Here is a 15,325-nt window from a genome sequence, read left to right as displayed (position 1 = left end):
AAGAAGCAGCAATGGAATATTTTAAAACATCTTTGACACTACTTTTGACAGCTTTGAACATATCAATTAAAGCCCCGCATGCCAAAGATGAGCGTGATGGAGTTACTATACCTAAATTTTTTTCAAAAAAATTTATAAAACCAGTTCTTTCAACAAGATTAAAAGATAGCAAATCGATACACAACCAAAGTGCAATGTCACGAGTAGTATCAAATTTTGCTTTCGATGATGAACCGCTAACGCTGCACCAATTTTTTAAGATGTTGTTATTTTTTTCTTCAGTAGATACTTTATTAGTAATAATTTTGTGTACCAAAAACAAATGATTTTTCATGCTTCCACTTGATGTAGAACGTTTTACTGAATGAATTTTCGACAAATGGGCAGGCTTTTTATTATCTAATTTGGCTTTTTCAATTTCCAAACATGGTTTGCAATAATAATTGCTTTTATCGAGATTTTGACCATCTTCAGCTACTAATTCTCCATAATAATTCCAAACAAGTGAAGCACATTTTTTTTAAAGGTGCTGCACAATCTTATCTTCAAATATTTTACTGATGAGTTTTCATTTGGTTCGCGACAAGATAATGATGTATTATTTATTGATCTTTTCATATTAAATCTCTAATTACCAAAAAGTAAATGTACTTGGAAGAAAAGGAAATTTCTTTTATATGCAGTTTGCTCCTAATGCGACGGTAAATATTTGTTATCAATTCAGTCATACCATGGAAACAAAAATTGTTATATTGCCATGGTCAAACGAAAAATAAGCGCAAAAATGAGGTAAGCACAACAAAATTCATAAAAATCAGAGAAAAAAAAAAGGATTGAGCGTAACATTATAGTTTTAAAAAACAAAAACTGACCATTTCAGCTGTATTTTAGCGGCGGCTGCATTTTGAATAAAATAGTGTCTATGTGTGGCTAATAATAAAAAACTGTCTCTAGTGGTATATTAACTATAGTGGCTCTCTCAGATTCAGAGAGGCGGCGTAAACCAAGTCTATATATATATATATATATATATATATATATATATATATATATATATATATATATATATATATATATATATATATATATATATATATATATATATATATATATATATATATATATATATATACGTAAGATGTGATTTAAGTATGACAAAAACATGTCGCATATATCAGTTTTGTAAATCAATTTTGTTTATATGATGAATTTTATACATCAACAAACTTAACTGATAAACTTTGACTCAAGTTAAATAACCTTCATTTTTAATTTTTCTTGTTTGTTGCAAAGTTGTAAAGCATTAGTAAAAACTGCATTTTAGATTGCATTGTTAAAAAAATAGACACTTGTATTTATTTGCAAGCCATAAATAATCATAATTAGAATACTAGAAAAAAGTGATTAATCATAATTTTCATAATCTTTTGCATATTCAAAAAACAACACTAAAGCTTTAATTTGGGAAAAAAGACATGATATTCTATTTTTTTTCTTTTACAACTCTCTCAAGTTATGATGTTTTGTTTCTTTTTTACTTAAGTTATTTAGCAGCCGTGGCGCAGTGGTAAGAGTTATGGTTCATAACCAAGAGATCCGAGGTTCGACGCAGGCTCTAGTCCAAAAAGCTACGTTGGTAAGGAAGGAGGCATAAACTTCTACTTTATATGTCTTATAATGGTTTCAAAGACACTTGACATCTATAATATAGATGTTAAGTGTTTTTGAATGATTTCAAACTGAAGCAAGACCTAATCTTTAATTTGGGGGAAAAAAGACTTCCATGGTGTTCTGTAAGAAGACCGTAAGGACTTCTAAGAGCACTTTACAGTCTAATCACCGAGCTCCGCGGAAGAGCATTTAACTAGGAAGTTCTATAATATAGATGTTAAGTGTCTTTGAATAATTTCAAGTCGGTTTTGAAAAATTGTGAGGGGAAATATAAAAAATGGTAAACTCAATATGAGTTCTGCAAAAATGTTTACGCAACATACTAAACTAAACTAAAAAAGAAGGTTTTAAAAAAACAAACATATAAAATGTGCACTAATATATCCAAAAAATACATAAAACTTCGGGGTTCTATAGAACCATGAATTTTTTACGAGGATAATTGTTTACATTAAATCTCCCAACCAGGGGCGTGTTGCATCATAATTTAGGAAAATGTTATAAACAAGAAAAAAAAAACTTTTTTAAGAATCAAGATACAATTTGATGTTTGATTTTCTGACTTGCATGAGCCTTATATCATAGAAAACTCTTCAATAAATTTGTTTATTCAAAGGAAAACAACACGTCTACTATGCTAGTAGAGAAGGAGCAAACAATTGCAAATCAGAAGGAATAATGTCATACCAGGGTTTGATGAAAAAATTCATGTGCACAAATGAACTCGTTGGAAAAACTTGCGAAAATGACAAGTTTTGCAAATCAAATGAAGAATGTTTATGTGAAAACAAATGCGAGGACCGAAGATGTAAAAAAAAAGGTATATATTTTTTCTTTTTCATCATTTATTTGATACATACAGACTTGAAAAAAAAACAGACTTGAAATAAAAAAATTTTCGATTATAATGAATTACTTTATTGGCGTGAACTCTAAATTTTTTGTTTTAATTTGTTTATTTTTTAAGTTGATGGAATCAATTAATGCTTATTGCAAGAGATTTTTAAGATTTAAATCTTAAAACTTGAAAATAATTTTCAGTTAGTCTTCAAAAATTATTTATGGTTAGATTGCCTCATGATAATTATTATCTATACGATCTTAATACTTATATTTAATTTGCGTGTGTTTCGTTGTTGTTGTTAACTAACAATAGTTAATAGAATTGCTAATACAATAATAGTAGGAAAAATAAATACTTTAGTAATTAAAATTAGTAAATAATTACTTAAATACTTTAGTAATTAAAAATATAAAGAGAGTAAATAAGAAGTTGAATTATTACTAACTTCTCTTTTTTTAAGTATTTTTGAAAAAAATCTTTAATGAAACTATCAGTAGATGAAACGATTTGAAAACGGTTTAGAATAGTTGAATTTTGTAATATGTTGGCATAAAAATCGACTTAAGCAAAGTTTAACTGAAAATTTTGAATAATTTTTTAATTATTTGAGAGCTACAAAAAGTCGAAGAGCTTCTCAATAGGATTCTTTTGAAAACATATTTTGCACTTTTATAGTTAAACATCTTGTTTTCTATTTTTTGGATTTTCAAAAATTGCCATGAAAATTTACTATGCGAATGAGCTTTATCTCGCAAATGAGAACATTGAATGAGTGCGCGCCATTATTTAAAAAGATTCTTGTGCAACATATGAGGTAATTATAGCTCTAACATATGCATGTGATACAACAAATGACGTAGTTAAAGCCTTAACATCAGAGGTAGGTTGGCCCAGTTGAGTTTATTCTAAGACTATGCGTTTTTAGCGAACTCGGAATCAAGGTGAAAGATGGTAGAAATTCAGCCCTCTTACCAAAAAAAATTGCATTTATTGTATCATAGCTAGAAGTGTAGGGTCGCTTTGACAATTTTTAATACATCAAAGTAAATTTTGAACAGTTTGTTTGACAATAATATGCTCACTGGTGTTAAACAGTACTGCATTATCTAAGATTTAAAATTAAAGCTTATAGTTTAAGGACTTTTTTAGTATATAATGTTAAATAATATTGGTTAATGGTTTAATAGTATAAGCGTTTATACTCTAAACATTACAACGGTCCAGGTCGGGCCGATGCAAATGTGGCACGCTGACCATAGGTTAAAACCAATCCTCAACAATCTTTTTTTTTATTAAATAACTTGTTTTTATATCCGTTAACAATATTTTGTATTTTAAAATATTTTAAACGAAAAAAAAATAAACTTAGGGTAAATAGATAAGAATTAAATAAATTAGAGTTTAACACTTTTTTTATATTTAGTGGGTTTCACTAAGATCTAACACACTTCAAATTTCACTAATGATTTTATCTATTTAAATAAAAGAAAATAAAACATAGAAAACTAAATTTGTCTCTTTTTTATACCCCTGGGCCAACTTTCCCCGATAGCGGAGCACAGTCTAACAGACATAACCTAATAAAATCAATTTAAAATGTATTAAAAACCGATCATGAACTTTTAATAATAAAGCATTATCAAAAGGAGATCTCCGCAAGGGGGACTAGGTGTTTACATAAAATATATACTTAAGAAAAAAAAATTATTCTCAGTAAATGAAAACTAAGATTTTTATTGAAACAAATAATGAAAAAATGAAAATTGGTTATTTTTATTGGGCAAAATTATATCATTTCAAAATTTTGTTGTGCTTCAAAATTAAATAGAAATATCGTATCGTACTTTTTTTATTTTCGAAATTCTTTGAACGCGTAGTTTATAAAAGGCAATTTTTAAATATAGTGCAATTTGGACTTCAGAAAAATTATTTTCCAATTATTATTCAAAAATCATTCAATTAAACACGCACTTATTGAACTAGTTAACAAAGTATTACAAATAATTATACTAACATTATTACTCCAAAAATCTGAAACTTTTTGTATTTTTAATAAGAAGAATCATAAATTATAATTTTTTAGAACGAGAGTTTAAATATGGAAAAATCATTAGGGTTGTTTCAGTTTCAAACAAAAGATTACATACTAATGATTCTTGCCATTTTTTAAATTTGAATTTATTTGAAATTATATATTTTTTATATATATGTTACAATATTAAGTTTAAAGTTTATGAGCTTACAAGAACACAACTTATTTACCAAGATTTTCAAATACTGTTACAATCTGCATGGGCTCTATAAAAAGATTTTGTCTAAATTTTCTTTAACCTTCATTTCCCCTCCCCTCCCCCCTTCACTTTGCGGCTGTTTATTATTTACATATTTGTAACAAAATACGATAACGCTAATTGACTTAGTGAGTGTTAAAAGAGTTACAGAAAGATACAAGAGATTTAAACCAAAAATATATTTTACACCTTCTTCTAAACAATAGTTGTCGTTTGTTGGGGTTATGTTGAAAAAGGAAACACTATTACTTGTAGTTACTACCCGAAAAATGTTTGAAAGCCAAAATAGGTAATGTGTAATAAAAAATCTCCATATATACCGCTCAACACCATATCACCCAAATCGTTACGACAGTGCCCTAAAATGCATACTATTTTGAATATTACGTCACGGGAAAAACCTTTTGGAATATGGTAACACATAAATAGGCGGTTACAATGGCATAAATCCTAAAATTAGACTATGACGTTCGTGGCAGAGAAATGGAGTTTTACATTTTAATGAAAATCAATATTTTTGAGTTTATTTTTTTTTAAACTGCGTTGTTATTTTTTGAAGTATAAATAGTTGTTTTGTTTTAAACTTAATTTCAATTAAAATAATACACACACAATTTTCTGGGAAATAGTTACTGTACAGTTTAAGTGGCTTACTTTATTTACTCAAATGCCAAATAAAGCAAAAAAATTTTATAAATGTTTTCTGTGCTTACATTATGCCAATGGAGAGATGACTGATTTTTTATTTGAGCAAAATCTCTTCAAGTTTTTGCTCATAAATTTCAATGATCCTTGAGTTTCAACTGAAAAGTGAAAAAGTTGCATAAAAATCAGTGAAGACTACAAGAGAGTTAAAAAGCTCGAGTTATTGAAATACAAAATTAACCAGTTAGCACTGTCCAAGTAATTCACCCTAAAGAACAATCACAAGTTGAGAAACAATGTTCAACATGCTTTTCCATCAGTGGTCGAGGTTTCTTCATAATAATAAATAAACACTCGGACAGAATTTGTCGAATGCTGCTACAAAAGATAATGAGTAACTGCTTTGGTGATTTTAAACAAGACTCTATCACACCTCATAGGACTGTAAGACTAAAACAATAAAAAGAGAAACCGCTTCCCGTGCTTTCAAGTAGTCTATTTTTTGGTTCGTCATTTTTCAAATTTAAAAACTTAAGAATGTTTAAACAGTTTAATTAAGTAAAGATTTAGGAAGTGTGTACCTAAGAGTTTAGCAAAGAAAAACATAAAAGCTTTACCTTAATTTTTTTTTGCAGGAATTTCCAAACGCATTTTATTTCCAGCTACAGATGAGTTAACTACTCAAAATCATCTCGTTGTTCAAACTGGATTGTCAAACCGTTGTGTAAACAAGCTTGGTTCAACCCAGATTCGAGTGACGCTACGGATAATTGTGGAAAAAAACTTCCGGGCTAACTTTGATTCACTCGGAAAACATTTTTATGCTTTGTTTGTTTCTTCAAACATTTATGACACAACAAAAAGCATGACCTAAGAGTCAAAAAAATTTCGGTATATTGCAAAGACTTGGATGTACTGAAAAGAATTATAATCGAGAATATGGGCACAGAATTATATTCTTAATGTTGAATTAGACGAGAGTGGTAGTTTTTTGAAAGTCTCTCTTGGATTTTTCAACTTAAAGAATGACTCTACTCTATCTAACAAGCTTTTTTCTCCCACTTCATCAAAAGAGTTAAGAAGCAAATAAGGATTACAACCTCAGAAAATTCTTCCTAAAAACTTTGGAAATGTCAAGCAGTTAATGGGAAAGTTGAGTCTTAATAAAATGACTTTTGTTTTGTCGTATGACATGAAACTCATTAATGTGTTCATCTTAACACTTGGTAAAATGTGGAATTCAAAAATTTTTGCCAGAGACGTGTACTCAGAACCTTAAGCTCTATTAAAAGTGTTAATCACTTTATAATAATATATGAGTATATAATATATACTCATATATTATCAAAAAAATTTTAAAATAAAGACATAATATATGTACATGTAATATATGAGTATATAAGTATGTAATAAATGAAAATATAAGACAATATTTAAGCAGAGGTGGATCAATAGAGAGGGGGGTGGGGGTGCCGGAGCTATCTGCCCTCTAGATATTTTAACAAGAATTTTTTTCGTATTTATATATTTAACTGAGCAATTGTTTAAGAAAGGAAGTAAATTAGGTAGGTAGTTTTAATATGATAAAAAATTTTAATGATTTTGTGTGGTGCAAACAAATTTTAGACTGATGGGGTATTGATATTTAACGTAATTTCATAGTTACGTAGGTTCAAAAAGTAAAAGACTAATATACTACATCATTTTAACTAAAAAACCTGAAAATCACCCCCCCTTTCCCTCCCTACTTTGTTAGATCAGCTTTAGTGATCTTTCTACTTTATTAGAGCAGCCGTGCCTCAGATACAAAGGATTCATGATTTAAACCCCACCTCTGGACAAATTTTGCGACATCGGTTAGGAAGGATGCGTGAACTTCCTATTAAATGCTCTTCCGTATGTGATAAGACCGTAAGGACTTCTTTGAGCACCTAAAATAGAAAAAAAAAGGATTCTTTGGATCATCCAAATAAAACCCTCCTCCTCCCCTCATTTCTTCCTAAATGGTCTGGATTCATCGAAATAACAAATAAAATAAAAATTGCCCCTCTCCCTCCCCTGACAAGTTAATCTGGATCCGCCCCTTTATATAAGTATATTAAATACTTTTCAAAAAATCATCTTCATGTATTACCATATCAAATTCTCACACTAAAATGAAATTTAGGATAAAATTAAACAATAATTATTCACGCTCTTTTACGAAATAACTAATATAAAGAAAGCATTATAATTTAACACGAGTCTACGATACGACCATACCCATATATGATGCGACTGTATCTTAGGCTCGCACTACATGTATTGCATTTTTTATATTTAGTTATTTCTTGATATGGTTATTGATACGGTTAATATGGTTATTTGGGTGTTAAATTTGTGATATTATGATGTGTTATTGGGAAATTAAATTTGTATTATTACGATGTTTTTATTGGAATGTATATAGTGATCGAACTTATGAAATGGTATTAAAAGTTCGGTCAAACTAGCCAATCTCATTTAAAACAAAATACCAATTGCTGGTTTTTATTTTTATTGTTTAATTTTTACAATGTAAAACACCAATATAGTTGTATGTACAATTCTGAAAAAATACCTGAAATTCGTTTATTTATGCCTAAAATATGAATGTTCAAAGCTTAAGTGACCGAATTTACGGTAAGTCAAAACTGCAATTGTTTTTTATTTTTTTAATATAATGAAAGTCGTTATGGTTATACATGAAAATCATATTTTGAAAAGTCTTTATCTTATATACTCATATACAGAGATGTAGTCAAGACAGTAATGGTCAAGACCAAGACGAAAACCAAGGCATTTAGGCTCAAGACCAAGACCAAGACTGAATGCTTCAAGACCAAAATCAAGACCAAGACATTAAAAAATCAACCCAAGACCAAGACTAAGACTTTGAAAGTTTTTACAAGACCGGGATCAAGACTTAGGTTCTAAGAAGTCCAACACAATAAAACTCATCTTCACACATGTAAGGGGTCAACAAACATGTTAACAAGTCAACAAACGCGTCGAACTTTCATTGAGAGCGGGAAGTTGCGGCAATAAATGGTTTTTTTTTAATAGCTAATCCATTCATTGAGTTTGATATTTTTCGTAAGAATCAAGAAAGTAAAAGACAGTTGAAGTCTGAGACCAAGACTAAGACCAATACTATAGGCTTTCAAGACCAAGACTAAGACCAAGACTTTAGGATTCAAGATCAATACCAAGACCAAGACAGTTAAATATGAGTCTCGAGGCGTCTTGAGACCAAGACTTTGGTCTCGGAACCTACATCTCTGCTCATATATTCATCAAGTTTTTATTAAATAAATTTTTTTGAAAGAGTTAAAAAAACGCTGAAAAATTGAAGATTTTTCCACGTTTTTTAAAATGGGTTGTCAAAAAAATTTCCGCCTTTTTCTAAAAATGGATTAAGGTAATGTAGTAAAAATGCAGTTACTTTAGGGCTTTTGTCCAGGAGTCTCTTATTTAGTTCTGATAATAAGTTCTCAAAGGATTTCTTAACTAATTGGTTGTTTCCCTGAGTAGGATGATCTTTTTTTCTTTCTCGTTGAAGTTGAGAAGTGCTTTTACTTTCCACATGTTGAATCTAATCTCTGTGTCAGACGATAAAAAAAACTGATAATTTTTAAAATGATTTTAGCACTGGTACAACAGCTTCAAATATTAGGAACTGTACATCTATAGGTATAGCTTTTTTTCAATCATCCTCTTCTGTATTAAGTAAGTATATAAGTGAAACTTTCAGTCGAAGAATGATGTGCAGTCAGAATAACTATTCCATCTCGTGCTTACTGTGGACGTTATTTTGAGGTAACTCACATCTAACGTGGAAGAAGCGTCTTTTTACAAACCACTGAAGGCTGTCAATTTATGAAGCTTGGTAGTGAGCTGAAAAAGTGAGTGATTTAAAGCAACCAAGAGCAGAGACGCTACGAACTCACTCGGGGTTTGAGGCACAAATAAATTTTGGGGACACATTCTTCTAAAATATGTGAAAGAAGTTAAATAATTTCCAAAATATTATTAACAAAAAAAGAAAATTTTTACCAAAGCTGTTTATAACAGCTTTATAATTTCATGTTGAATTAAAAGAAATGTTAAATAATAAAGTTGTTTCTGTTCTGTTACTAAACATAAATAATTTTTACTGAATAAAGTTTGCTAAAAGATTATTTTACTATTAGCAGTGACGTAAGAGTGGCAGATAGTATTCGAAGATAAACAGCTAGCACACATACGTTGATAAAACGTTAGCTTGTTGCGCGTTGTATTGCGCGTTGCGTTGGCCCAACATCAACCTCCAACGTTGTTTTTATATCATTTTGGTTACAAATGCGACGTCGCCAATAACCAAACAACAACGTTGGCCCAAAGTTGTATTTTAAGTCGGCATTGAGTAATATTTTACGTTGATTTAACATTAAATTTTACGTTTATTTTACGTTGGCAAAACGTTGTATTTTAATTTTATTCAACGTTATATTTAACGTTTGAACTACGTTATATTTAACTTCGATCGGAATTAAACTTATTTGTTTTATATTCCATGCGTATAAATATATAGTATGTAATGTTTTAAATTACATGCTATATATTTATACGCATATATAATTGAATTGGTTAGAAGAAGAACAGTACTAGTCCATTTTTGTTATTTGCATATTTTTTCATAATTTCATTTAACTTGTGTCGATCTCTCTATGTACTACAAAAATAATATTACTCCATTTTTCTTTCATTATTTTTTATAATGAAAGAAAGAAAGATGGACTAGTATTATTTTACTATAACTGTTTAAAACTTAAACATTGGTTATCTCGAAATAAAAATATTGGACTAGTACTGCTCTTCTTTTCACCGATTCAATTGTATATATGTACTTATAAATAAATATTATTATTCATTTTGATGAACCAACATTGCCGATGGCGTTTATTTATTTATTTATTTTTTTATTTTTATTTATACTTTTTATTTACCGTTTTATTTACTTTATCTTACCGTTTTTTTTTGTTTTTTTTTCTTTTATTACATAATAATAAATATTTACAAATTTTTCCTTTAAAATTACATTATCTCAGGTTTTATAGTTTTACATTATATAGTTTTTACAAATGTTCCTAAATATATATATTTTCTATTTTTTATTTATTTTATTATATATTTTTTATATTTTTTATTTTTTATTTTTTTGTGTTTTTTGATTTTATATTTTTTTGTGTTTTTTGGTTTTATATTTTTTTGTATTTTTTGTTTTTTATTTTTTTGCCGTTGTGCGGAAAGAAATTGAGAGTTAGGTTTTAAAAAAGGAGAAATTCTAAAATAGGTTAAAGAAAGATTCACAAGGTAAAAGAAGGGTTTATATCAAAACAAATTAAAAAGAATTACAGGACTTTTACATAAACATTACGTTATGAACACTATAAATAAAAACTTATGTGTTAAAATAATATTTCATAAAATAAGGGCTGGCAGTGAATTGCTAATCATATATAATAATAATTTTGTTGTATAACATAGAAAAAATTGCAAGAGGGAAGGAAATCTTTACTAAACATACAACGAGCCGTTGTTTTATTTTAGCTCATATGTTTAGTTTCAGATTTCCATTCTCTACTTGACAGAAAACATTGTGTAAAAAACGAAAGAGGATGTTTTGAGTCGGTCTTCATGCGTGGGAGGTGAAGTTTTTTTTCCAAATTTGGGTCTACGGAATTGTTGTTTTTGTGGAACCGTTCCAGAAAAGTTCAGCTGGCACGACCGTCTTTTTGTTTTTTGCCATTTCAAAGTAAAAATTTTTTGTTGTTTTTAGGGGGATGTTAAAGATTTTTGCCTAATATTTTGATTGTTGTTTTATAGTACTGAGACGTTTTGTTGTCCCAGTGTTTTGGAAAATTGTTCTGCTTTAAAAAGTTCCAGCTTTGGTTTTGGTTCGTAAATTTTATAAGTGAACTTGCCAAACAATACTTTGAAAAGTAGTTATAATCCTGAGCTTTGTCCTCTTCGCATTCTCTCAGTTGAAAGAGTGTTTTGAGGCGAAGTGCATGACTTTGCTCCTTCGGTGATAAAATTTCGAGACCCCCACTTTTGACGGGTAAAAAAAGTGTCTCTCTTTTGACCGGATTGAAATTGGTCTTTTGCCACAGATTTTCGAAAATGGCTCTGTGCAGACGTTCTATTGCCCATTCGGGAGCGGGCAGCACGTTTGCCAGAAACCACACTTTTGAGATTGCTAACGTATTTATCAACATAGTCTTTTCCCAAAGTGACAAAGTACGTAGTCCCAGAAAGTTGAGTTTTTTCTCTATTTTGTTTAGAGTTACTAACCAGTTGAAACTGGTAGTATCGCTCAGTCTGGTGTAAAAAGTAACACCTAATATTTTGAAACCAGTGTTGTTGTTCCACTCTATGTCGTCCAATTCCGGGTACATTTTTGGATCAAAACCTCCAAGGGCGAGACCCTTGGTTATTGAGGCATTGATCATTGAACCACTTGCTTTTTCAAACAATTTTATTTTTTCGAAAAAAAAGCGGACTGATTTTACGTCCCTGGCAAAAAAGTTCGAATCGTCTGCGTACTGTTGTATTTTGAGGGGTTTAGGTGTACCTGGTAACGGGAAACCCTCTATTCTGCTGTCTGCTCTGACCACCAAAGCGAGAGCTTCGGTGACAAAAACATACAGCAAGAGAGAGGGGGGATCACCCTGTCTAACTCCTCTTTCCGTAGGAAAGGAGGCTGACAGGAAACCGCAATTCAGAACAGATGCCGAAACTTCTGAATATAGGGTGTTGACATAAGATACAAGATTTTGTTTGAGATTGAATTTTCGGAGAATCTGTAGCAGAAACGCACGATCGACTTTATCAAGCGCCTTTTCTTGATCTATTTACAAAATGAAACTAGGTAGATTTTTGAATTCCGCATAATCTATAAGATCACGGACTAAATGGAAATTGAGAATATTGTTCTACCTGGGATTCCGCAAGTTTGATTTGGTTCTATAATTTTCCCCATTACTTTTGAAAGTCTTAGGGCCAGCACTTTTGTGATTATTTTGTAATCAGCGCCGATTAAGGATATGGGCCTCCAGTTTTTGCATTCGGTAAGATCTCCTTGTTTGGGAATCAGTGAAATAATTGATTTTTTCATAGAGTGGCTGGTATTTTTTACTACGAAAAGTATTTCGTTGGCAAGTTCTTCAAAATCTTTTTCTAAAGTGTGCCAAAAGGTTTTATAAAATTCAGCTGGAAGTCCGTCATAGTCCGGAGATTTTCCGTTTTCAAATTTAAAAAGGGCTTGTTTTAATTCCACACCAGTTAGGCGGGTATTTAAAATTAATTTTCATCATCACTTAAACGTTTAGTGATGTGTGACAAGACATGATTTCGGCTGTTTTTGCATAAACTAGTTTTGGTGTAAATGTTTTTATAACATGAAACCAGGGAGTTTAGTATTTAACCAGGTATATAATCCAACGTTAATCCATACATATTGGATTAACGTTGGGTTATAAACATTGGATCAACGCTAACCCATATACATTGGATCAATGTGAGTTTAGGCACGTTTGGTCAACGTTGGGTTTAGATCGGAAAGACAACCAACTTTTGCAATATTTGTTACATACGTTGGACCAATTTAATTTTCCTAACTCGTCTTTATCACGTCGTTATTTATATTTAAGTTTTTCATAAATATAAATATGATAAAACTATCATTGGATCAACGTTGTTTTGCATCGAAAAATACAGCCAACGTTCGCGATGTATTTACATACGTTGGGCCAACATAAGTGTGCTAGCTGGGACATAATTAAGGAAGTATATTTCAAATCTTTTTTTATATATAAATTTAATCAACTAATATAAAACTTTTTAAACTATTGGCTACTGTACTTTTTAACATTTAAAATCTTTAATTTGATATTTTAAGAATTGCTCCGGTCTTTATTTTCAAGCAAGAAATTTCTATCTCAGTGTACTTAATCTTTGAATCCCGTCAATTCAAATTCATTTCATAAACTTTATTATATTTATTGAAACTTAAAAAGGCCCCTATATCATTAAAACCTGGGGAAAATTTCCTGTTGCTTTATCTATCGTTCTCCCTTCCCTCTTGGAGCAGCCAACACTAAGAGGCAAGGTATTTTTCTGTGTGTGTGTGTGTGTGTGTGTGTGTGTGTGTGTTTGTATTACATAATAAAATCCTTTACATCATATAAAATCCGTAGACTTGTAAACTTAAAGTTTAGGTGAAAAATAAATAAATGAAAATACAAAAAGGTATCTGATAGAAGATCCTAATGATCATATCTCCAGAATAATGATCTTATCGCCCGAACCATTTTTTTATAAACAGCATGTATTACAATTCAAGAAAGAAATAAAACTTGTAATATAAAAATACAAATTGTATCATAAAATTTCATTATATATTGTATAACTACGTTATCAAACGTATTCGAAAATATTTTCAATTGAGAGAATGAAATTTTTAAATTTATTTTTGAAGACTGGAAAAGTAATCGATAAATCAAAATTTGGTAAAACAATCCAGTTCCAGAGATATAGTGCACGGTATGAAATACAAAATTAATTAGTAATTATTAATCAATTTTGTTTTTAAAACAAGAATTATAATTCTTGTTTTACAAAACGGTTCATTTACAAAATTATTATTTCTTAAGGTGGCTCATATAGAAGAAAAAATTTTAATAGATGAAATTACAACGATTCATAAACATTTTATTGTATTTTTGATGATATAAGAAAATGAAAAGTCCATAAAAAGACAATAAATGAATTATACTTATAAATAAATTGTATTTATTGCAAATTTCAACAAAATTAGAAGTAAAAAGGGGTATATTTCTTGATCAATTTTGGTAGAAACTTAATAACTTTTTGTTTTCACTTTGTTATATTATTATTTATTTCTACAAAAAGAATTAAAAATAGTTAAAATATCAGATACAGGGCACTTAAATAAAATCACAAATTTATACATTTAAAAAGGCGTGATGTTATTAAAATTCATAAAACAAGTTTTAGTTGATCATAGTAAACCTAAAATCTTTATAATTAAGGAACGCTAAATATTTCAGCTTTTTTAATCTCGAGTTAGGGGAGATTAGTGTGTTACTAGCAACTACCCAAAATTGAAATATTTTCAAAATTAACTATGCTGGATCCGAAATTTATTAACTCCAACCTTCAAACGATAAGATTTAAAATGTTTGAATTTAAATTACAGAAAGAAATTTAGTATTGAAAAAATATTAAAAAATTTTTACTTTGTTATTTTTGTTCAAAAATAAATTAAACCCATTGTAATTTTATGATTTTAAACTACGTAATTTCAATGAAAAACACTGGGTAATTTGAGCATGCTCATATTACTCAAAAATGGTAAATTTAAATAGAATCAAAACTAAATGTTTCTATGCATTGTTTTTAAAACAAAAATAAAACGGATTTCTAGTATGGCTAACTATATAACAGGCCTTGCCAACGCGCGGCTTGCGTAAAAAACTGGAGACAAAATAGTTTTATATTTGAAAAACTAACAAGCAGTTTTACAAAATAAATACGGGGGTGGTTCTTTTTGAAACAATAATAATTATAATACATTAATAAATAATTATTATAAAATTAACAAAATAATTTTCATTTCAAATTTTGTTTAATAAAATTAATTTAAGTTGAATATATATATATATATATATATATATATATATATATATATATATATATATATATATATATATATATATATATATATATATATATATATATATATATATATATATATATGCATTAATTTAATATTTTCATAAAATTTACAATA

At 29.1% G+C, this 15,325-nt stretch overlaps 2 protein-coding genes and 1 long non-coding RNA gene across 3 annotated transcripts in view; 1 reads left to right on the top strand and 2 right to left on the bottom strand.

Annotated features, from left to right (window-relative positions):
* The window catches only part of LOC136077134 (uncharacterized), a 2,916-nt gene extending 2,224 nt beyond the window's left edge, over nucleotides 1–692 (bottom strand). The window contains exon 1 of the mRNA XM_065791803.1: nucleotides 1–692. This exon is cut by the window's left edge and continues 1,148 nt beyond it. Coding sequence (XP_065647875.1) covers nucleotides 1–334 — 334 coding nt within the window. The 5' untranslated portion in view covers nucleotides 335–692.
* Nucleotides 1–15,325, top strand: part of LOC100200510 (neurogenic locus notch homolog protein 1-like) — a gene marked incomplete at its 5' end in the record, with an annotated part of 131,557 nt that overhangs the window by 32,033 nt on the left and 84,199 nt on the right. Inside the window, 1 exon segment of the mRNA NM_001309709.1 lies at nucleotides 2,288–2,491. Within this exon segment, the coding sequence (NP_001296638.1) occupies nucleotides 2,288–2,491 (204 nt within the window).
* The window catches only part of LOC136077135 (uncharacterized), a 33,107-nt gene that overhangs the window by 3,865 nt on the left and 13,917 nt on the right, over nucleotides 1–15,325 (bottom strand). The window lies entirely within an intron of this gene.

Source organism: Hydra vulgaris, chromosome 02 (genome assembly GCF_038396675.1).
Source record: "Hydra vulgaris chromosome 02, alternate assembly HydraT2T_AEP".
Lineage (NCBI taxonomy): Eukaryota > Metazoa > Cnidaria > Hydrozoa > Anthoathecata > Hydridae > Hydra > Hydra vulgaris.
Note: the sequence above shows the minus strand (reverse complement) of the source record. Positions and strands in the feature narration are given on the sequence as shown.